The 25,080-nt window shown below is 39.6% G+C and overlaps 1 protein-coding gene across 9 annotated transcripts in view; it reads right to left on the minus strand.

The window, feature by feature from the left end:
- Window positions 1-25,080, minus strand: part of Mcf2l2 (MCF.2 cell line derived transforming sequence-like 2) — a 224,364-nt gene that overhangs the window by 28,123 nt on the left and 171,161 nt on the right. For all 9 annotated transcript variants that reach the window (XR_013436674.1, XM_021729793.3, XM_078043734.1 and 6 more), the window contains exons 16-22: window positions 20,457-20,523; window positions 19,336-19,451; window positions 18,125-18,194; window positions 13,321-13,413; window positions 12,602-12,694; window positions 9,279-9,350; window positions 5,122-5,247 (exon numbers count right to left, since the gene is read on the minus strand). Coding sequence is in view for 8 of the 9 variants with exons in the window: in XM_021729793.3 (XP_021585468.2) it covers window positions 5,122-5,247; window positions 9,279-9,350; window positions 12,602-12,694; window positions 13,321-13,413; window positions 18,125-18,194; window positions 19,336-19,451; window positions 20,457-20,523 (637 nt within the window). In the remaining variant the exon portion in view is untranslated. The remainder of the gene's footprint in view (window positions 1-5,121; window positions 5,248-9,278; window positions 9,351-12,601; window positions 12,695-13,320; window positions 13,414-18,124; window positions 18,195-19,335; window positions 19,452-20,456; window positions 20,524-25,080) is intronic.

Raw genomic sequence — 25,080 nt, forward strand, 5'->3', positions numbered from 1 at the left:
TAATCCCTCTGTAACTAAAGAAAACTGAGGAGGAGGCAGTGACCAGCAGGAGTTGTAGTTGTGGACAAGCTGTGTGATTAATAAGAAGGGAGGAGAACTATGAAGAAAATGAGTCAGAATAAATTATGAGGAAGAGAAAAAGGCACTAATGGAGGAAAAGAACCAGTAATCAGTGGGTAAGAGGAAAGGACAGCAGGTATGGGCTGTACCGGGTACACAGAAGCAGGTACACTTGTGACAACCTCAAATCCCTCCCTAGGCCAAGATCCCAGAGCTGCTATAGATCCTGGGTTCAGTCTCCCTCTCTGTGAGCCCAGCTTTGCTACTGTCCTGACTCTACCTGCAGCTCGGTGAGTCAGCTTTTCTGATAAGCCCACCACCTAAATTCTCTGAAGGGAATCACCAGGTCTATCTAGACTGCCTGAAACTGGTTGTGCATTTTTTGGGGCATCTTGCATAGATGTTCTCATGGGCCCATGAGAGGAGTGAACATCTCAGTGTTTGAGGCCCAATCTTCAGCAGGCAAAGCCACATACCCTGTAGGTACAGTGTTGGTGGAGAGCAGGCACAAATACTTCGTTGTTGGCAGGACACATGTCTGTGTCGAAGCCACCCAACCTCCAAAGGAAAGTGGTGGGGAGATTCCCCCGAGCAGGATCAAGCATGGCCCTTGGACAATTATTTAGCTTCTCTTCTTTCCAACCAGACTGTATTTGGTTTCAAGGCTTGAGATCACATGCATAACCATTTTCGGATACTTGTCCCCTAGTATTTGTTCATTTATTTTCATTTCATGGCATTTGGGGGCAAGGGACATAGAACTAAATACTCAATACTGTGAGAAAATATTGATTTATTCAAGAAGTTAATTCAGTAACGCCCCTGTACTTGGTTTTAATAGCTTCCCCCTGTTAATTGGAACCTCAGAAAGTGATCTTATCCAGAAAGAGGATCTTTGCAGATGTATTAGCTAAGATGAGTTATACTGTATTAGGGTGGGGCTACTCCAATGACTAATGTCCTTATAAAAAAAGCACAAATACAGAAATCCACAGCAGAGGGAAGACAGGCATGTGAACCTGGAGGCAGACGCTTGAGTAATGCTGCCGTCAGCTCAGGAACTCTATGCATTGCCAGTGACAACCAGAAGCCAGGAAGATTCTTACCTGGAGCCTTCAGAGGGAACACAGCTCTGTTAAAACCTTGATTTTGGCTATCTAGACTTCACAACTGTGAGAGAATAAATTTCTGCTATTTTAAGTCGCTCTGTTTGTGGTACTTTGCTATAGCAGCCCTAGCAAACCAATATAGTCCCGACCATATTCTAACAGTGACAAAGAATTGTGTCTGTGTCAAATGGTATGTTGTTGAAGAATCTGATGCTTATGCATTCAGAGATGAGACCCAGGGTTACCTTAAACAAACAAGCAAGTCAGATAGTCTCCTCCATAGGAAACACCAAGGCAAAATAAACTAGTAAACGCTATCATTTTCACTTATGGGCAATTTGCAAGCAAGAGCGGTGATATAAGAATTTCAAATGTGACTACATGGGCCAACTGAAGAATCAACCCAAGAGAATGAACCAAGTAACACTAGAAAGAGACTTCTTTGGGGGTGCTCTTCATCCTTGGCAGTGTGAGCTAATGTGACCAGGTTCTATACTTCTCACACAGAGAAGCAGGAACCATCTGGATAAGTGAATCATCACACTGCCTGGTTGAGAAATGAAAAGCAGAAACTGTGGGAGGAGTGATCACAACAGGCAGAGGCAAAGAGCTCTTTCAATCCCAGCCTGATGATTAGGAGGCTCCAAGGAACTCAGCAGGAGGGCCACTGAATCAGCATCTGTGGGGTGCCAGGCAGGTGCCACGTGCCTCACCTGGGATGTAGGCCTCACTGACTCCTAACAGCCACACTTTGACACAGGTCTCCTGAGGGTGGGAAGATTCTCAAGGCAATCCACTGAGTGCTGAGGTTGTCTACTCAGCCTCATCTCTGTAGCAACATTAGAGTGAGGAAAGTAGAAACTGAAACAGAAGTAAAACATCTGGCCCTAGCTCACAATGACCTTGTAATTAAAAATATGCCTTTTATTGAATTCTGCACATTTGTTCTGGGAATGAATTTTTTTCACCAATCTTTATTTGTTCCTTGGAACTTGTTCCTGGCAAGTCGGGATTTACATGATCTTTATTACCCATTGGATAATAAACTTTTTTTTTTTTTTTTTTTTTGCAATTGGAGGGAAGTAGATTACAATTCAGCATCTATGAAACAAATCTGCTTTAAAAACTTGTTAAAACTTTTGTGACTTAATTAAACCAAAGACTAAATGAGTATATCCAACAGGGAAAAATGTAAATATTAGAAAGGATTTCTTTTCCTAGTTGTTTTAATTACAAATTAATCCACCAATATTCAATTTCCTTCCTTTTCAAAACCAGGTTAATATTGGGTTTAAAGTAGAAAAACAAAGAGGTTAAGCTCTGGATTTATCTATGTATACCACAGGTGTTTATAAATACCATGACAAAAAGCTCTATAAAACTGAGCCAAAGGATCTTTGATCTGGTGATCTGAATTAGTAGTAGTTAAGATGTTATGTCAATGACAATGAGAACCAGATAGAGGGTAGATGGTACCCTGGATAGGATGTGAAAAAGAAATAGTCCCAGCTGATGCCCACGTACTCTTGGTTTAGTTAACTATTCATTCCATGGATTTGCTCTTGAATCAGAAAAAGTTGAAATTCCTCCATAATTCAATAGGAGATTACAAAAACTGTCAGGATAAATTTACTAATGTATTAGATATAATAGCAGATGAAGGTCTTAGGAAAGAAATTACAAAGCATATGGCAAAGGTACAAAAACAGCCCTTTGAATTTAGTGTGAAATCTCTAAAATTTTATAAACTGATTCATTTTATTTGTGTACAAGCTGGCTTGGGATGAAATTAGGGCAGATTGTTATTTCCTTATATTTTAATCATTTTTTCCCCAGAACTCCCCCCAGCCATGTTATTTACACTCAGATGTTATTTACACTTCTTGATGTGTATTGTTTCTAGGAAATTAATTTATTGGATTCAGGGAAATAGATACCTAATAGAAGTAGCTAACACATGATTCAAGATAAAAAAAAAAAGAACAGAAAGATGTGCCAAAATGATTATGCAAATTGTTCCCTTGATGCTCCTTAGTTGAAGAAAGAAAAATTAATACCAAGAAAATGATCCCCTCTCACACACACCTTAATGTCACCCCTTGTAGTTCACGAATACCCTCCTGAATCATGCATCAGTTGTAAGCAGAGAGCATGTTGGTGTCCCAGAGGACAGAATAGCATCACTGTCTAGGATCACAGCAAACCCAGTAGGGCAAAGTTTCTTAGATGCTGTCCAAAGAAATACCATGAGGAAGGGAAGTTAAAGGATAATTTTTTCCCCCTAATTAGTTTGCAAGGTTTGATGTGTGACAAGGACAGGAAAAAAAAGATCATTGACTCTTCTGAGATTTCAATAAACAGTGTAGTAAGAACCAGGAGAGAGAGAGAGAGAGAGAGAGAGAGAGAGAGAGAGAGAGAGAGAGAGAGAGAGAGAGAGAGAGAGAGAGAGGGGGAGGGAGGGAGGGGGAGGGAGAGAAAGTATTTGAAATGTAATTCTCAGAATGCTGAATACTGTTAGGTGAGCAGAATAATGGCTTCCCAGAGATGTCCACATCCTAATCCCCAGAATCTGACACTGTCATGACAAATGGAAGTTAAGGTTACAAATAGATTATTTTGGATTATCTGGCAGGGTCCAAGTAATCACAAGGGTTCTTATATGTGGCAGAGAAGCACAGTCCAGAGTGATGTGACTGGAGAACTCCCCTCGCTCCCAACTTCTGGTTTTGAAGCTGGAGGAACAGCTACAAGCCAAGGAATAGGGGTAGCCTTTTGGGGTAGTGGGTGGTACCAGCAATTGAACTCAGGGGCACTCAACCACTGAGTCACATCCCTAGCCCTGTTTTATATTTTATTTAGAGACAGGGTCTCATTTAGTTGCTCAGCACCTCACTTTTGTTGAGGCTGGCTTTGAACTTGTGATCCTCCTGGCTCAGCCTCCTGAGCTACTGGGATTACAGGCGGGTGCCACAGAGCCCAACTGGGAGTGGCCTTCTCAAGATGGAAAACTCAAGGAAACTGAAAGAACTCTAAAGGGGAAAGCAGACACCTTGATTTTATTAGCCCATGAAACTATGTTGAACTTCTGATCCTGGAACTGTAAGATAATGTGTGTTGTTCTAAGCTACCAAATTTGTGATAAGTTGTTATGACAGTGTCAGGAAGCAAATATATTTAAATTGAAATCTAGAGAAATTAAAAGTGAAAACAGTTAAATATTAACCATATCCCAGACTTGAGATGTTATACAGCTCCAGGAGATGATTTGCCTGGACTGGGGCCCAACTGCTCAGGATTAGTGCTGTGCTCAAGCTGACATGGCTCGGTTCCCCAGCATCGGCCTCTCAATGCATTTTCTTTGAGTCCTTTGGATTAAGGGTTGTACAATACTTGTTGGGCCTCTTTTGGACTCTGTGATGTGAAATGGGGCTAGATTCTCATGTAGGACTCATTTTCAAAATACTTTTCACACTGGATTGGGGGTGTGGCTCAGTAGCAGAGTATGTGCAGATAAGTATGCACAAGGTCCCAGCAACACACACACACACACACACACACACACACACACACACACACACAAATACTTTTCACAGAGAAACTCTGAAGCAAGAAGGACAATCTTTTAATATTTTAATAGTGAGTTAGAAAAAGACTACTCCTTCAGCGCTTTTGCCCTTTGTATGAATCCTGGCCCCCAAGTTTCTGATTTGTTTAGAAGGTGGAATGGCATGACATTCAGGACCCTGAGGAGTATAAACCAAGATCCTTAAGAATGCTCAGGGGCTTTTCACAATCTCCTGGCACAGATTGCTGACTAACTTAGGTGACTTTCCTCAGAATTCGATTTCTTTATTGTAGATGATTTCTCTGAGTGTGCCTCAGCACCTCCCACCTTGGGAATACTGTGCCCACCTTTGATGTGAAATCTTCCAACATTTGCTATGGAACGTACCGGACATCCAGAGACTGCTGCTAGGTCCACCGCCAACTCACAGGACTTGATCAAATCCTCTATCACTGCCAAAGCTTGTCTAAGCTCAGCTGAGAATGAGGAATTTTCGGTCCTCTTTGGCCCATCCTGTGGAAACAAACGCCTTGTTGGAAATCAAAAGTATACCATCTACCAGGCAAAAACAGAAAACAGGACAGAATCAAGGAACCAAGACCCAGCCAGCACTGACTGGGAGGATGGATGCACTAAACAGTCTCCTGCTCCCAAGAGTTGGTAGCTGAAGTCATTTGCTGGTTTAAGACATTTGCAGTAGAGGCAAGCAAAATCATCCCTGGAAACTTCTGTATTTGTATTAATGAAATTGTAGACATTATTTTCCTGCTGTGTAAGATACAGACAGAAGAGGGCTTTTTTGCTAGGCACTGTGGCACATGCCTATAATCCCAGTGGTTTGGTAGGCTGAGGCAGGAGGATCGTGAGTTTAAAGCCAGCCTCAGCAATTTAGCAAGGCCCTAAGCAGTTTAGTGAGATCCTGCCTCTAAATAAAAAATTAAAAAGTGTGTGTGTGGGGGAGCTGGAAATGTGGCTCAGTGGTTAAGTTCCCCTAGTTTCAATCCCTGGTTAAAAAAAAAAAAAAAGTGGGCTTTTTTAAGACAGCATGGTACTGGTACCAAAACAGGCAGGTGGACCAAAAGCATGCAATGGAGGAAGGATAGCATCTTCAACAAATGGTGCTGGGAAAACTGGAAATCCATATGCAACAAAATGAAACTGAATCCCCTCCTCTCGCCATGCACAAAAGTTAACTCAAAGTGGATCAAGGAGCTAGATATCAAATCAGAGACTCTGCGTCTGATAGAAGAAAAAGTTGGCTCCGATCTACATATTGTGGGGTCGGGTTCCAAATTCTTTAATAGGACACCCATAGCACAAGAGTTAATAAAATAACAAGAATCAATAAATGGGACTTACTTAAACTAAAAAGTTTTTTCTCAGCAAGAGAAACAATAAGAGAGGTAAATAGGGAGCCTACATCATGGGAACAAATTTTTACTCCTCACACTTCAGATAGAGCCCTAATATCCAGAGCATACAAAGAACTCAAAAAATTAAACAATAAGAAAACAAATAACCCAATCAACAAATGGGCCAAAGACCTGAACAGACACTTCTTAGAGGAGGACATACAATCAATCAACAAGTACATGAAAAAATGCTCACCATCTCTAGCAGTCAGAGAAATGCAAATCAAAACCACCCTAAGATACCATCTCACTCCAGTAAGATTGGCAGCCATTATGAAGTCAAACAACAACAAGTGCTGGCGAGGATGTGGGGAAAAGGGTACTCTTGTACATTGCTGGTGGGACTGCAAACTGGTGCAGCCAATTTGGAAAGCAGTATGGAGATTTCTTGGAAAGCTGGGAATGGAACCACCATTTGACCCAGCTATTGCCCTTCTCAGACTATTCCCTGAAGACCTTAAGAGAGCTTACTACAGGGATACTGCCACATCGATGTTCATAGCAGCACAATTCACAATTGCTAGACTGTGGAACCAACCCAGATGCCCTTCAATAGATGAATGGATAAAAAAATGTGGCATTTATACACTATGGAATATTACGCAGCACTAAAAAATGACAAAATCATGGAATTTGCAGGGAAATGGATGGCACTGGAGCAGATTATGCTTAGTGAAGCTAGCCAATCCCTAAAAAACAAATACCAAATGTCTTCTTTGATATAATGAGAACAACTAAGAACAGAGCAGGGAGGAAGAACAGGAAGAAAAGATAAACATTAAACAGATACATTAGGTGGGAGGGAAAGGGAGTGAAAAGGGAAATTGCATGGTAATGGAGGGAGACCCTCATTGTTATATAAAATTACACATAAGAGGTTGTGAGGGGAACGGGAAAATAAACAAGGAGAGAAATGAAATACAGTAGATGGGGTAGAGAGAGAAGATGGGAGGGGAGGGGAGGGGGGATAGTAGAGGATAGGAAAGGTAGCAGAATACAACAGTTACTAATAGGGCATTATGTAAAAATGTGGATGTGTAACAGATGTGATTCTGCAATCTGTATTTGGGGTAAAAATGGGAGTTCATAACCAACTTGAATCTAATGTATGAAACATGATATGTCAAGAGCTTTGTAATGTTTTGAACAACCAATAAAAAAAAATAAAACAGGAAAAAACCTAGCCTCTTTAACAGGCAATACCCTTACTTCTTAGGGCTTACTGCAAAAGACAATCTAAGTATCATATTCCCATATTTAGTGGCGAAGTCTTATTCCTATGGGTAAAATTAAACTTAGAACCATCCCAGAGGAGGAAATTAGTGAACTCTGATAAAAGGCAAAGGAATTGGCTTCCTTGTGAAGGTTCACTAATGAGTTACACTCAAAGTCAAAACAGTAGCATGTGGCACATTGAATCTTTTCCAGCTCTGCATTTCCTCCCTCTACTTCTCCCCCACTTCTGCCCACATTCCACCACAATTAGAGATACCAAAGAGATAAGCCAGTGCAGTCTGCACCTCCCAAATAGAAAGACGGCATTAAGTGGAAAAGCCATAGGGACCAATGTTCCAGTTATTACCAGGGCAACACTAAGGACAGCTGTGACAGGGAGGATTGTTTCAGCTTGAAAGGCTTTTGTTAGGGATTTCAGTATTTTATTCCCCTGCTACCTACATGGCATATTTATCTGTCACCTGGTAACAGAAACAGAACAAAAAGATTCTGGTTTGTTCTATATAATTTTTTTTAACATTTCAATTTCTACAACAAAGAATGGATAGTTCTTCACTGTTCCCAGTTGGCCCCACCTCTTTTTGTCTTCAACAGCATGAAGTAGGGAAAGGGCAGTGTATTTTCTTAATGTCTACTGAAGCACACTGCGTATTGGCATCTTTGGATCAGAGATAAATGGCAGGGCTGATGAATTGAACAGATCATGGAACCGTGTAGCCTTTCACCTTCTCACGCATAACAAGTTTCATTTCCTGGTGAAAGACAGACTCTCACCAGAGGTTTTTTTTTTTTTTATATATATCAGGGATTAAACTCAGGGGTACCCAACCACTGAGCCACATCCCCAGCCCCAGCCCTATTTTGTATTTTATTTAGAGACAAAGTCTCACTGAGTTGCTTAGTGCCTTATCGTTATTGAGGCTGGTTTAAACTTGTGATCTCCTTCCTCAGCCTCCCAAGCTACTGGCATTACAGGTGTGCACCACTGTGCCCAACCTCACCTGAGGGTTTTTTTTTTTTTTTTAAATATCAGAAATAAGGAATCTAAAGTTCATATGCCAGGCATCTTTCTCCTTACCCAAAACTTCTGTTTTTGTTTTAGATACCTTTCTGCACCTCTCTCCTGTCCTTTCTATTAACCCTTATCTCAAACACATGAGACAACTAGTTTTCCACTGTACAATGTAGGGCCCAGAAAAATAATTACACAATTTACTATACCCCTCTACCTATGGCTAGCTCCGCTTGCCCCAGGATGTAAAATGATTCCTTATACTTCAAGCATCTTCTGTTTGCAAGGGGTCCTCATCCTATGCTCTAAGTAGAGAGGCCATGTAAATGACTGCTCCCGGACACAACTCAAGAATTTCTTGTTAAAATGAGAATATTCTATAGAAAATTGAAAAGAAACCCTGTTGCTAAGCCACAACATTTCTTTTTAATCTGGTATGGCTACCATTGCCTCCAAGTGTCTTTTAGAATTCACACTCACATACACACACACACACACACACACACACAGAGGAGAACACAGCATTTATACAAATTTGATATGCTAAGAAGTAAAAAGAAGAAACTATAAATCATACATAATCCTGTCATGCCAAAAAAACCCCACAGAGATTCTATAATATTTACTTCTAGTCTTTCTATGTATACTTAACATCTTCACTTAATTTTGAATTCCCGTTAAAATTTATTTATGTGGAAGGAAAAAAAAAACACACACATTAGTACTCCTCATTATGCTGCAAATCCTTACTTTAAAATTGCCTTTTTAAACTATGATTTATGAAATACATACTATTTTAGAAAATTTAGACTGTTAACAGAGGTTAAGTCCTCCTACGCATTGGCAAACACCATTTTGTAAAAAATGTGATATTTATACATTACCTTGGTGGAGCCTCCTTCTAGACCTCCTGGGTCTATTTCCACATCTTCAGGAGATTCAAGATCCAGCAGACCCTGCATGAACCCAAAAGCCCTGTTGAAAATCAAGGAGTTGATTGCCGACAAAATCTATTGCACAATCTGCAAAGTGAAACTGTCTGTGTGTAAATTTTTAAGAGGGAAAGAATGAATGACATCTTTGGCACAGATTTCTTTCTACAAATGCAACCCCATGGTACACACCACTTGTAAGTCTTTCTCACTCTATAGATATCATCAGGAACATTTCCTTATGACCATAGTTTTCTTTAAAACATAGTTTTTGATTGTGGCAAAGTATTGCATCCTACAGATAAGCCATGATTGGATTATGTTTATGAATCACAGTTTTCTCTGCTGTTGAAGGTTCAAGTTCAACAATTTTTTACTATAATAATTTTTGTGCATTTTTCCTGGGAATAAACTCCTAGACATAAAATTGTAAATATTAAGAGTTTTGAGTGCACTCTTGTAATCCCAGCTACTTGGGAGGTTGAGGCAGGAGGATCAAAAGTTTGAGGACAGCAGAGGCAACTCAGTGATCCATCATGAAATTAAAATTGGAAAAAAAGGATTGGGGTGCATCATTGTGGTAGAATGCCTGCCTAGTATGCATAAAACTCTCAGTTTAATTTCCAGTACTGCAGAAATAGAGTTTTGGGGCATATTTTCAAGTTTTTCAGAGAAGGACTGTGTTCCTGCCAGCTATAAATGACAGTTTGTTCCTCCAGCCCTTACCTGACATAGGGCATTACTATTTAATCACAAATCTTCACCAGTTGAATTGACAGATAAATCCTGACTGTTGTTTTAATTTGAATTCCTGAAATAGTATGTCAGGTAAAACTTAAAAAAAAAATGTTTGCCTAGTATTTCTTCTTCTGTTTTTTCCTTTGGTGCTGGAGATAGAAACTAGGGCCTCACATATACTAGGCAAATGTTCTACCACTGAGCCACCCCCCTAGCCCTTTTTCTTTTATTTTGAGATAGTGTTTCCCTAAATTGCCCTGGCTGGCCTTGAACTTGCTATCCTCCTGCCTCAGGCTCCCCAGCAGATGGAATTACAGGTGTGTGCTACCACACTTGACTTTTATTAATTTTTTAAAATAAATTTCCTTTATTCTATGTTTTCCTATTATTAATTTCTGAGAGTTCATTATTAATTATGCATACTGACCAACTGTCGCTTATTTTGCTAATATTTTCACAAATTTTCATGTTTCTTTGATTTTGTTGGGCAGCCTATCCTTTCTTACCTTTTCTTTTATATTTAGAAAGGACTCCCTATATCAGGCTCTCATGATGCTTTCTAAGCCACAAGGCAATTGGTCCAACATCCATGCCCTTCCAAGCAGCTGATGAATGAGCTTTTTCCCTCAGGTGACAGAATGCTACACAGTTCTTTCTGTCGCCACAGCATGCTGTCAGTTAGTACTTCTAATTCCAGGCACACAGCAAGTTTAGCAATGGGAACAACTGGTCTGCCTTGGGTAGCCTCCCATAGACCCGTAAGGAATATTTTATAGTGATTCTATCTCATTTCCTCAGTGATAGCAGCTAAGAAAACTTTCTAAGCACTTTCAATCTGTATTATCTCATTTAGTGTTCCCCAAAAGCATACCAGGAAAGCACTGTTACCTTAATTCTACAGTGAGGAATTCGAGACAGTTTAAATGGCTTGAAAGAGTTCATGCAGCTGGAAAGCATCAGAGCAGAGATTCCAACTGTTTGCATTTAACATATTCACTTAATTTTGAATTTCCATTAAAATTTCATTTATATGGAAGGAAGAAAATGTATGACTAACTACTGAAGCTGTGTTGCTAATTACTGTGTCTATAGCTCTCCTATGGAAGAGAACTCAGCTTTAACATAAATAACACTTGTGGGAAAACTCCAAGGGAGGAAAGACCACCATTATGTCCTATTCTAAGGGCCCAGTTTTAAGACATCCAAAGTAAAAATGACAGTAAAAGGGGATGGGAGAAGAATAAAAGGCCCTTGATGAACACTGTATCCAAATTCATTCATAGCTATTCTTGGATGGAAGCCAGCTCGTTCTTCCTATCCACACCGGTGTGATGGTCTCAGTGTCTAAAATAACAGCTACACATGGTACGAAGCTTCCTGGGGGGGGTGTCAGCACTGTGCCACACTTTCTATGAATATTACCATAGTCTTATGGAGGAGATACTATTCCTCTCATTTTATATAGAAGAAAGCTAAAACCCCAAAGGTCAAGGTTCCAGGCTACTAAGCAGCCGAGCAGTACAGTGAGGCTCAGACTGTGGATGGAAGCTGAAAGGGTAACTCCTTCTAAAGGCAGAATGCTGGGCCAGGACTTAACCTCCCTGAGCCTCAGTTTCTTCACACTCTAGCGCCTTGCTGGTATGTCTGATTGTGCAAATGAAACATGAGATACATGTGGTAAAGTACCCAACAAACAGTAGGTGCTTATTTTTGTTGATTGATTTTGCTTTTCTTTAAGTGTCAGTAGCCACTGGACTCTTGTTAATTCAAAAGACATTTTGTAGGGATAGCCCAAACCTTTCCTTTAGGTTTACACATGTGAAACTAGTCTTGATAGGGCCTCATAAGTCCTGTCTGGGGTGTCCAGGAGTGCTGGCTTGCAGATATCCTGGGATCAATGACTCACCACTAAGGACGGGAGAACGCAAGTTGGGTTAGGGCAGAGCATGCATGCCTGTGCCACTTAGGGGTGCAGACACAACAAAATTCATGCTGTTGGGCTGCTCTCTGGATAAGATCCTAAATCTAAGTGTGCAGGTTGATGTTGTAAAAGACAATTCCAATTTTGCCTTCTTTCTGCCTTGTTTGAATGCATGCAAAATAGTAACTTTGAGGAAAATCACACCTCTTCTCTGAAGTACCAGTCCTCATCTGTAAATTAGAGCTATTGATATTTCACATATCCCAGAGAAGATCAGAGGGCCACCTCCCTTATCTTCTTAGTTGCCCTCATTGTGGCCACAGCCCTCTCCCCACAATGCTCCCAAAGACCTCTCCTCCCCTGAGTCAGGCCCCTAGAGATTCATGCCCAAGCTAGTTGTCAGACTAGCCAGGCTCCAAGATTCCTTCCAACTCTGATTCTCTGGTCTTCTTCCTCATTAAGGAGGGCTGATTGAGGCTTGGAAAAAGGCCTGAAGGAGAGCCATATCTGGAGCCTCAGAAGACCAGACACAAATCCACATGTGTAAGGAGCAGAGCAGCAGAATGCAAGCAATTTGCTTTCCGGGCTCAGAAAAGCACCACCTCAATGACTTTACCTTCAACAGCATCTGGTATTTTATCAGTCTCTGGCTTGGTCCTCTAAGATACTTAAAAAGAGGGAGACTATGATCCAGTTGACGCTGGCATACCTTTAAAAGTCAAACAGAAATTACACAAAACAAAACATATAAACCACACACACACACACACACACACACACACACACACACACACACACACGAGCGAGTCATCCCGCCCTCCAGAAAGAGTATGTGAAATGAGAGAACAAGAGAGAAAGGGTGGCTTGACTTGTATTTTTATAGGAACTAAGGAAGCAGGGCCATTTTTCCTTTTCAGAAGTAAATTCAGTAGACAGTGGGTATTTCAAGTCTTTCTGAAAAGGAGGCAGCCCGTCTGGAGGCAGGATGGCATCTATTTGGGTCATCTGGAGTCTGCCGGGTAGAGATGGCTGTTGGCATCATTCCAGGGAGCCACAAAGTATGGCATTCTTGACTTGGTTCCATTTTTAAATCCCACCCAAGAAGAGGATACTGGTTTCTCACCAGATCATTATCTGCTTCTCATAGGTGGGGTCCATAGACATCAAGGACAGCATTGAAATTTCTAATGTGTCATTTCAAAGTTTGAGAGGCTTGGAATAAATATAAATCCCAATACCAAATTTCTCTGCCTAGTTCACACTTTTGATTTCGATGCACATAAATATTTTCCAGGAAGAACAACCTGTGGGAGACTTTGTTAAGTTCAACATTACCCCAAAGTAGGCGCAGTCCTGACACTCTTGCCAGATGGCCATTGCTCGGGGCAGATTCCTATGGTATTTAAAATATATTTGGAGGTCTTCTTTCTGAATGGGGAAAAAATAGAACAAATTAATCAGGTAGCATTTTTAAGTCAGTGGACAGGAAGGTACAGCTTCACTTATTCATTCATTCAATATGTATTCATTGATTTCAGTGTGTGAGGAACTGGAAGCACATAGAAAACAATCTTACGTTGGGGTAAGTATGATGGAGAGGTTAACAGGGAGCTCAAACAGCCATAAGTGCTCCACACAGACACAAGCAGAGTGCTATGGAGTATGTGCAGGGACTGTGGGTAAATAAATAAGTAAGTTCACCAACAGAATTTGTGTGTATATATACAGGCAAGTAATTAATTTTTAATGTTTTCCCATATTTTTGTTGGTGCATAATTTTGGATTTATTGTTACATTTCGCACATGCACACCATATAACAATATAATTTGGCCCAAATCATTCCTTATTATTTCCCCTCTTCCTCCCTCCTGTCTTTCCTTGGTCCCTTTCCTTTATGCTACCTTTGATTTTAATGAGGAATAGGAATTTTTATCTTTATCTTTCCTCCCTTTCTCTATGTTTAGGACACCAATTTCTCTCACAAACAATTCTGTAGTGAGTGATAAATCCGAAAGAAAGAACGTTTGTGGCCAATAGCCCCTCTCTTCTCTGTCACCACCTTCTCTTTGTCCTGGTCATCATGATGTCAACCCTACACAGAAACCTAAGAAACAACTCATAACTGGAAATAGCACAAAAGCAAAATGTGGCACTTTGGACAATAAAACACAAATCTAAGTCATTTGGGCAACACTGGAAGTGACAGCTCTGCCCCAGACATCACCTTTCACCCGAAGTCCAAGACTCTGAGACAGAAGAGATTATGAATTGTTTCAGGACTAGAGATCAAGAAGGATTCAAAGTGCTGTGTGGGAGGGACCAGAGGAGGTAAAAGGGAGGTACTGGGGAACAAAATTGGCCAAATTACATTGTGTCTAAATTATATTGCTCATGTATGAATATGTAGAACGAATCCCACTATTATGTATAATTATAAAGCACCAATAAAAAACTAAAAAGAAAAATTACAACAAAGTGCTTTGTGGCCCCTGTTCTCATTGTGTCAAAGCTCTTGAGAGGCAGGCACACATCTGCCAATATCCGAGGGCGAAAGGACAGCCTTGGCCTATGGGGCAGCTTGGCAGCTTTGCTGGCTCTACTGGGGGTGCCTGGTCCATAGTAGCTTTGCCCATCACAGAGCCCATGCTGCCCCAGTGGAGAAGCCCATGTGGCCACCTCCTTGCAGATTTCTATGTTCCTCTCCTTCTGCTCAGGCCAACTCTTGATTTCCTTTGAGTCAACATAGGTTATTTTTTTTCCTCCTCACAGCTTCAACTATGTCTACTCTTCTTGTAAACACACTGCTGGAGCTAGGAGTGTAGCTCAGTGGTAGTGCACCTGCCTAATATATGCATGTGGCCCTGGATTCCACTCCAGCACCAAAAAACAAAACCAAAAATGTAGGTTTGTAGCAAATGATTTGTTTCTCTAGCTCTTCCCTTCACCTGATAGATCGTAAGTGACCATTTCAGCCAACAACTATTTCAATTCTGACCTAGGCTATCCTTACACACACACACACACACACACACACACACACACACACACATATTTAAGAAGAAAAATGGCCCTTGAAAAATGTTGTTCAGATTGACCAGAATAATAATTCAGAGCTTACCTATAAAATGGTCATTATTCATTCACTCAAGGGCTGTATTGAGTGCCTTTGATATCAGACATTGTGTTAAATATGTTTGTTAAATTCAATGTTTCAAATAGCTTAGTGGTTTGGCCATAGGAAACATTCCTGTCATACTGAAGACCAGACTTGTAAAACACTGAAAATCAATTAAGACATCTTATCTACATTTAGTCTGTCAGGTCATAATGATATTAGATCCTATAAAATAATCCAAGGTTTCATTGCTTTCGACATTCAGTCATCAAAAGATTCTCAGAGTCTGGAGGTGATTTTGGAGACTAAGCCTCTCATCCAGTACAAGAACTTCAACAACCAATCATCTTTTCCTGAACTCTCTTAGTAATAGAGGGACCTGGTTCTACTGATAGTTGCTGAGTTGAAAGCTACCCTTCTGAAGCCTTCACTCCTTGGTCCTAATTCTGCTCTCTGGGCAAAACAGAACATAAGCCTCTAAGTATTGAAATACAGGTATTGGCCTAAATTGTTTTTGTAATAGTGAATAGTCAAAAATTCCCTTGAGAAAGGATGTATACTAACTAGCAACATATAAAAATACTAATTCCCCTCATCTCCTTATAGAATAAATCAGAAGGCTATAAAACTGCTATCAAAAACTCATATTCATACAAGGAGACATGATTGCTATAGATTCAGACTATGAGCTTTGGTGGTAGATGGTCCAGGTTCAGTTCTCTCCTTTGTCAATGATAATCTACATGGCCTGAAGTCAGTTACTTAACCGTCCTTGACTTCAGTTTCCTTATCTGTTAAATAGGCTCATAACACTTCTGGGATTATTGTAAGAAATAAGATCCAATGAGATGATGTACAGAAAGCCTCAACATTTGCCCTCTCTATGCACAGTACTCAGAAAATTGTAACTCTTGTCAAGACACTTCTTATTTTGTAGAACCCTTGTGCGGCCATTCTTACTTTTGTTTCCCACAATGACTTTGCATATTGGTGCCATTAAGCGTGTGGTATAGAAGAGGCAAGTGAGATTTTGAGAGTTTGCTTGAGTCATACAAATAGCCAGTGGCTCAACTTCAATGAGAAGTTACCTTTTCGGAGTCCCACATTTGATCATGTGAGATCTCAGGGCAATTCTAACTCCAAGTAAACTCCTGACAAATACCATTCTACAGAGAGCAGGGTCTCTGGGGGAGAACCTTTTGGATGAGACAGGCCATGGAATCTGATTAAGACACTTGGTCAGAAATAGTTCAAAATTCAATTCCAAGATTGGTGCAATTTTGAAATGTTACTGAGACAGGATAGACTGCTATCATTTTTATTCCCTGTATTTTATCTCCAGCATTATAAATCATACAGGATTAATAGCATGGTTTTTGGTCTAGATTAATGATTTCCAAGGTTTCCCTCAACACGAAGGGCTATAAAAGCTTTGTGAAAGTACAGGAGAGGAATTATTTTAAGAACACATTGTTTAGTCAGCAATTTCCTGACTGTCTCCTCATACTTGAACCTTTTTATTAAAATCATATCTATTTTTCCTTGAGGAATTTGTCCCTTTTTTCATTCAACAATTTAACCTTTGGAAGAATGATATAAGCAACCATAAATTAGTTCTTAATTCTGAAACTAGATTCCCCGTTAATGGTTTTATGAGTGTAAAAGTGCAAAAATAGAATAAAACACTAATCATATTACAGTAGTAATTTTAAAAGGGAATGAATCAGATTGAATACAAAAATAGTTTTAGTGTGTTTTAAATTCTGGCATTTGATGAAACTGTGGGGATCCCATACAGGGTCACAGAGGACTTGGTTTCTCCATTCCATCAAGTGCCTTGAAACCCAGGGACTTTTGTTTGCTTGCTTTTAGATAACTCAAGTATTGCTTTCAGATGTATCAATCATAACTTGGGTATTTAAAATGTGTTACATCATTGACTTGGGTTCACAAAAAGTAAGGCAGGACTTCTTAGGAAAGAGAAAAGAAATGGGAAAGGTTGAGAAAGTGGAGGACACCAGGGGGCATCCTACGGGGGCGGGAAACATGGTGAAGGGGAAGATGTTGGATTAAACAGTCCCACTAGCCCAAAGCAGGGATAGAGAAACAGGTAAGGAAAGAAGGACCAGGGCTAGCGGGTGGGAAAGGGAGGTAAATAGAGGTTTGTTGTTGTAGGACAGGAAATTCACAAATTGGGTGCTAAGCATAAGAAAGGATATAGAGTTAAAGATTTCTAATCATCTCCTATGATATTAAATAAAATGGAAGAAAATATAATTTCTGAAATTTTCAATTTAAGTTCAGTATTTTGAGAGTATTAATATAACTTCAGCATGGGGCTTTAAGCCTGCTGTATGATTCATGCCCTAAAACACAGCTTAGTCATTCAGAAGAGGATCACTCACTATGAGGACCTTGGGTGGCCAACCTTCCATTTCACGGGCTTTGCAGGAAGCCAGGTCTGCAGTTGCTCCTCCCTATGAGTGTGAGCCCAGTGTAACTTGGGAGACTAATAGGGCTACAAAGGATCCCTGCAGTGCATTTGAAAGTCAGATAGAAGAGCTACTCTCTTAGCATATTTCAAGTATATAACATGTAATATTAACTGTGCTATGTATTACATCTCCATAACTTACTCATCTTGTAACTGAAAGTTTGTACCCTCTGACCAACATCTTCCCATTTCTTCCCACCACTTGTACTCTCTGCTTTTATGAGTTTTAACTCTTTTTAGATCACACTCTGACACACACACCATGATAACCATTTGAGATCACAGATGTTAATAAACTTAACTGTGGTAATCATTTTACAGTGTATACATATACCATATCATCAGGTGGTGTATCTCCAATATATGAAATTTTTATTTGTCAATTATATGTCAATAAATCTGGGGATCAGGGAAAGCAGAGATGTTTTTAGATCTTTGGTGTTTCAATTTGTCCTTGTCACTTACACAGAAAAACAAAGACTGACTTTAATCACATGGTTATTTTTGTTCACTGGGACCACAGACTTACTCTCTTGAGAAAACAACAGGCCAGAAGTTCAGGGTTTTCGGTGCACTTTTCCAATTCTTTTAGAAAAGTCCTAAGGAAATAAAAAACATAAGGATGTCTTGATTGCTACATGTGTGGGATTCAAATTGTTTAAGGTAAAACCACATAAAGTTTTAAGAAGTGTGTAGAAAAATGCTATTCTTTAGGCTTTATTGCTGCTGACCATCTTCTACACATTCATTTGTGAGGGGAAAAAATGTACTCTGAGGCATTACTTATGATGACCATGAAACCACCACAGCTGTTCTGGTCATTCTGAGCATCAGCCGCGGACAGATGGGATACACTGATGCTACATGACGGTAATGTTCATAGCATCTGCCACTGCTCCCGCCGCCACTGCTGCTTCTATCAACATCTTTGAGAGCTCACTATCAGCCAGGCACAACCAAGTGCTTCACAAACAAACATTTCATTTAATTCTTGACCAAATTCTGCAAGACAAGTTTCATCAGTGTGACACCTGAGGCTCAAAGAGGCTGAATTACTTCTCTTGGGAAAGTAGCAGCCATGGGATTTCATTTCAGTTTTGTGTCTGACCAATGGACAAAAGATGAGGTTAGGAGACAACTATGGTTCAATTTGCCCAGCAATCTTTCCTTCTCCATTAATCAGGTGAAAGGTCTTCAGAGGGTAAAGTAGTCAAGGAGCTGCAGTATACTCATGTGTGAAATGGGAAGGTTTGAAGTGTCTTCTCTTTTCTTTCTCTAAAACTCAACATCCAAGCAACACTGGGCTAGAGGGACAATTTATTTGGCCAGTTAGCATTTTCTAGCACCCCGTGCCATTCTATGTTAATGGGGCATGTGGGTGTGTATCTTGGTCATCTTTGTATTTCCAATGCTGAGCACAGGGCCTGGCATAGAATAAGTGCTCAGTAAATGCTGATGCATGATTAAATAAACAAGCAAAGGAACACAGCTAGTACAGCACTGATGCCTGACACCTAGGACACAGGCCAATGGTGTCTTTCCCCTTCTTTATTCCTCAGGGATCCCTTGGAGCTTCTTTCCCCCTCACATGCCCATCCTACTCCAATCCAATCCACAGACTCCAAATCACTTGCTCAGGCTTGACCATATGAAAACACTTTCATCTCCAAATTCCATCAGTCTGATTTTTGCTCTTCTTTTACTTTTCATTTCTTCCCCATAATGTGAATTATTATGTACCTGCTATGAAATTCATAAAGTTCTTTAATATTCCCAAAGAGAAAGTCCTTGTTATTCTGAAGAGCATCTGGAATCAGATGTTTCAACCAGATAAAATCCATTGGAGTGATGTATCCCTGCAGAGGTGGAAACAAGGTAGGTTTTACAGATATTATATGAGATGATCTGAATCAGCTACTTCAAGAACCAAAACTTTAATGAAATAATTGGGCAATACAGTACACATGCTTCTTGAAAGCTATTCTATTAAATATGTTCTTTAGATATCAGTTTCCTTATGTGTCCATCTTCAGAAGGAGATGGCTTAATGGCAATGACAACAAAGTGACATTTTAATTGGAAGAACTAATATATATTTTTAAATGTGTATAAGTTATATGAGTAGAATGTGAAAGAAAGGAAAAAAACTTACCCATCATTTTTTGACCTGCTGCCATCACTGTTAAGTTTTATTATATTTACTTCATAACTTTTAAAAAGCTTATTTTATATGGTTATAATCATGATACATATTTATTTGTACTTTTTTCAGGTTCATTACAGACTCAGTTTATAAAGCTCTCTCAAGAGATTTTCTTAATGTTGCTACTTATTTTCCAAAAGAATCACATTTTTAAAAACAGTTGAATACTATTTATTCAGCATATATATTATATTTTATTAACCATTCCATTTTTTAATTGCATATTTTGGTTGCTTCTGATTTTCTTATTGTGAAAAATGTATAATAAATAACATTGTACATATAATTTTTTTCCTTAAGATTACTCCTTTAGGAGAAGAAGGAAAGTGTACATTTTTACTCTTAAGAAAAAAATATCTTAAAACACAAGAAAGAATCTTCCCTTCTTAAGCATCAAAAGTACTTATATTATAATACCCTTTGTTGGCAAGCATGTGGTGAGCCTAGTTGGGTATTCCTGGGATCCGTATGAACTGGCACAATCCTTTGGAGCTATTTGGTTACAAGGACCCAGAGCCATAAGGATGTTCCTTTTCAAACCGAGGAGATATTGTGCTGTTTATTATAAGACTGAAAACTTGGTGAGATTCTAGAGACAAAGCAACTATTTTCAGTCTCTTTGTTGCATCTATGCTTAATACCCTCCCAATCTACTTACATCGATTATGCTCTCCATTTCTTTTATGTACACTTCTTCAGTCTCAAGCAAGTCACGTACAATGCGTCTGAATCACAGCAGCAGGTGGGAGATTGAAAGAAAAAGAAACAAAGGGAGGGAGGAGTGCTCTTTGAGAGTTCTTTTAGAATTATGCTCATCAACACCGGTCCCCTTAGATCCTGGTCAGTTCATTCTGTTCTATTGAACTCCAGCATCTCACAAAAGCACACTCTGCTCACACTGATATCAAGAAGAAACAGCAAAGTTAGAGGGCTCAAAATCCATGAATGAAGCCTGTCCTCTGGGTGGGCTATGTGGCCTGAGGGTGTCAAGAGAGCGGGTGCTGAGGTGGGGAATATCACGTTTGGATCTTTGGTCAAGAAGGTCTGCCTGACCTTCACATTGTACGTGTGGTTTCCTCGATTTCCTCTAAAGCTTTCTGCTGTTCCATTGCTCACATCAAGATCTTTGACCCACACGAATGTCTTTTTCCATCCCTGGGTTAGACAGATGCTAATCATGGCCTTTCCTCCATCATTGAACAAACCCTTTCCCTAGAAAGAGGTAATAGAGGGTTTGGTGGGCAGAATTCTGAGATGGCCCCCAAATTCCTAGTCCCTGGTATACAAACACCTCTTCAAAGTGAGTCAATCAAACACTGATTTAAGTGCTTCTGTAAAGAGATTTTACTCCTTAGTTGACCTTAAGATAGGTGATCCAGTGGGGCCTGTCCTAATCATACAAGTTCCTTAGATCTGGGCCTTGACATCACAGAGATTCAAAGCACAAGAAGGATTCAGCATGGGAAATTTCTCTCTCTTGGCTTTGGAGAGGTCAGGAGCCATGTGACAAGGTACAAGGGTAGCCTTTGGGATCTGAGAGTGGCCCCCTGGATGGCAGCCAGTAAGGAAGAAGTCGGCCCTATAGTTGCAGGCAATGGCATCCCACCACAACTACATGAAGTTAGAAGAGGATCCAGAGCTCTCTCTGAGAATGCAGCAAGTCAACTCCTAGGACTTTACCTTTATGGGACTTGGAACAGAAAACCCAGTCCTGCTGTGCCTGGACTCCTGTCCCAGGGAAACTCTGAGCTAATCTGCCAAGTTTGTGGTCACTTTTTATACAGTAATAGAAAACCAAGTGAAAGAGGGAGGCCAGTCCCCACATCTATCCCAAACAGCCTGTTTTCTCTCACCTTGGGCTACGAGACCACACGGATGCTTCTTTTTTTTTTAGGGCTTCAAGAGGGTAACCAAGTGTTTATACAAGTGTTCATGTGTACAATATATACATTTATGGTTTCCTGTGAACTGTTAGTGGGTTATATATTAAATGGAAGCCTATCTCAGAGAAGGATTTTTTTTCCTCTCTTAAAAATGGATAAGGCAAGGAATAAATAATTCGACAGAAAAAAAAATGGGAAAAAGACATGAAATGAGAAATTCACTCAAACAAACAAATGATTGTTAGTCTTATGGGAAAGAAATACTCAATATACACTAATCCAACAAAGGCATGTTTAAACAGGAGTAATCATTTTCATCTTTGAGGATGGTAGAAATTTCAAATCCTAAAGGAAGATGAGGATATGGAAACACTCTCAGACAATATGAGTGGAAATGTAAATTTGTGCAAACATTTTAGAAGATAACTTAGAAATATTACAGCTGCTTGAAGCTGTAGCTCAGTGGTAGATTATGTGCTTGCAAATGCAAGGCCCTGGGTTCTGTCCCCAGCACCACCAAAACAAAACAAAACAAAACAAAACAAAACAAAACAAAACAAAACATCGCATGATCCTGACTCACTAATTTCATTTCTAGGAATGTTCACAGTCACTCAAACAGTATAATTTCAAAGATAACCAGATATTAACTGGAAATTACTTAAGTACCTGTAAAAAAAATGATGGCACATATATATAGTGAAATGTCATGCAGTTGTTAAAAAGAATGAGATCAATTGGTACATGACAACATGACAAAGCCCAGGTATTTTAAGAAAAACTAAAAAAGCAAAATGCAGACAGTATGTATCAAATTACATAAAAATCAATGTGTGTTGGAAAAATATGAGAGCAAATTATTTTTATTGTTTTAAGGAATGAATAAATTCTTGATAGTCCAGATTAAAAAAATAAATGTGTGTGTGTGTGTGTCAGTCTGTGTGTGTAAAACTACAAGTAAAATTATAAGTGCTTCAAAAACGAATGCAAAGACACTGACGATATTATTACAGGGATTGCATTTGGAGAGTAGAACTGAAGACTAGAATATAAAGAGAGGAATTTCTACATTTTACTTTACACCCTTGACAATGTCTGACTTTCTTAAATGGATGAAACATCTACTGCTTTTATAATTTTAAAAAAATGTCTTACATGGCATTTTAAGATGAATATTACTGGAAGTAATGGCACGCAAGCCCCATTTGAGAACTATAAATAAGTCATATAGTTTACACGTGTTATAGCTCAATAAGTCATTCTTAAAATGGTTTTTTGTATCTATTTATCTATGCTTGTTATAAGACAAGACTGATAAAGTATATGCACTGACAGAGGATAAAATACTTCTTGACAAGAAGTATATGAGACTACCAAAAATTACCTTAAGACCATACTTAGCTAAGAGATTCTTGGCTTTTTATAAACCATCCTGAAACAATGACAGTTGCTATGTCAGTACCAATCTGTTTCCATGAGCCACGACATCACTAGAGCCACAGCACCAATTCAGTGTTCATAGCAACCAGAACACATCCAGCCTCCTCTGCTCTCACCAAGCACTGGGCCTGAGAACCAGCAGGTCAGCTTAAGGATGGATTGATGATTAAATGAGTGAGATAGTAGAAATAACTCAGTGGTAAGTGGAAATAAATCCTATTATCCAATAATCATATAGGAACTTAGAGATCTTAGGAATTTTTAGGAATCTGATATAGGAAAATAGTTACAACTCAGAAGAAGAAGAAGAAAAAAATCCCTTGTTAGGTCATGTCCCAGTTTGTAGTTTGGAAATTAGTCTATAGAAATTAGTCTATATTCTACTGCTTCATTTTACCTTTTGGGGTGTGACAGATATAACTCCAATGACAGGAAGTCCTCTGAAAACTGGCGGCCTATATTTCAGTTCAAATTTTTAAAATAATAATAACCCTCATACCTTCATGAAGCTATTATTCTTTCTTTTCTCTCCTGTTTCCTTTAAAACAGAAGAAAATTTATGTCTCTTGCTGAGGATTGCCTGCTGGTATTCCAAAGTATGTTACTTTGCTCACAGAAAAGACTCTCAAGGATTTACATGGAAAATCATAAAGCATATATAGTGCAAATGACCAGAAAGTATTGGTAGTACTCAAGTCATTTAAAAACATTGAAGCACCTACAGCAATTTATATCTGGTGGATATCTACCCAGAGGCAGAGGACTGTAATTAGGAAACCACCCGAGTTTATGACACTTCTGGCAGCTTGCATTAATGTGTCCCACACTAGTGTCCTCCTGGGATCTTAGCATTCTGTTTCAACTTCCAGATTTCTTTTTTTTTTCCTGTACTGGGGATTGAACTCAGGGGTGCTCTACCATTGAGCTACAACCCTAACCCTGCTGCCCTTTTTAATTTTTTTTTTTTTTTTGAGACACTAAGTTGCTGAGGGTGGCCTCAAATTTGGGATTTTTCTGCTTCAGCCTCCCTAGTCACTGGGATGACAGGCTTGAGACATCTGGTCCCTGAGCACTTTGTTTTACATTTCAAAATGGATCCACTGTCTCTTAGAACATTAAGGGGGAAATGGTGACATAATGTGTTTTAAAGGAACGTTTCTTCTCTGAAGCCATATTTCATGGTGATTACAAAAGCAGAACTTTGGATGTCCAGTTCCATTCTGTGACAACTCCTGCTTCTTTCAGAAGACACCATAACCAAGTGGCAAGAATGGAAGAATCTGCCCTTGAAAATAATAATGCAACCCTGCTTGGTGAGCAGGACCACTGAGGTACATGCAACATGTGCTAGATTCCCTTCTAAGTTTCTTCTCTGTCCATGCATCCTCATCTGCTCCCTTTGGACACTTGCCCCTCACCCCCATTACCTCCACTTCTCAGCTGTTTAACACAAGAATATCGTTTTAGAAACCAATCTGCCAGAAGTCTATTATTGCTCATTATTGTCAAGCAATTTGCCATCAAGACTTTTCTTTTCTTTTATATGTATATATTTTTAGTTGTAGCTGACACAATACCTTTATTTATTTATTTATTTATTTATTTATTTATTTATATGTGGTGCTGAGGATTGAACCCAAGGCCTCCCATGTGCTAGGCAAGTGCTCTACCGCTGAGCTACAACCCCCAGCTCCACCAAGACTTTTCTTTATTCCTGCTATTCTATGATATGAACACATGTAAGAAAGTAAAATCAATTTTACAAATCTGAACTCAGGTTCCCAGGCTCCTTTCCCCTCTCTCCCTCCTGCTGACTCGCCCACATCTTTCTCTTCCTTCCAGGCCTTTGGTCCTACTCAAGCCCACATTGCCAATGGATTCAACATCATAAACTGGATGCCTCCCAGACACCTCAGTCCCATCAAGCTGAGCTAGAAGTCACTGGATGGAAATGCCATG

Source organism: Ictidomys tridecemlineatus, chromosome 3 (assembly GCF_052094955.1).
Source record: "Ictidomys tridecemlineatus isolate mIctTri1 chromosome 3, mIctTri1.hap1, whole genome shotgun sequence".
In the NCBI taxonomy this organism is placed as follows: Eukaryota; Metazoa; Chordata; class Mammalia; order Rodentia; family Sciuridae; genus Ictidomys; species Ictidomys tridecemlineatus.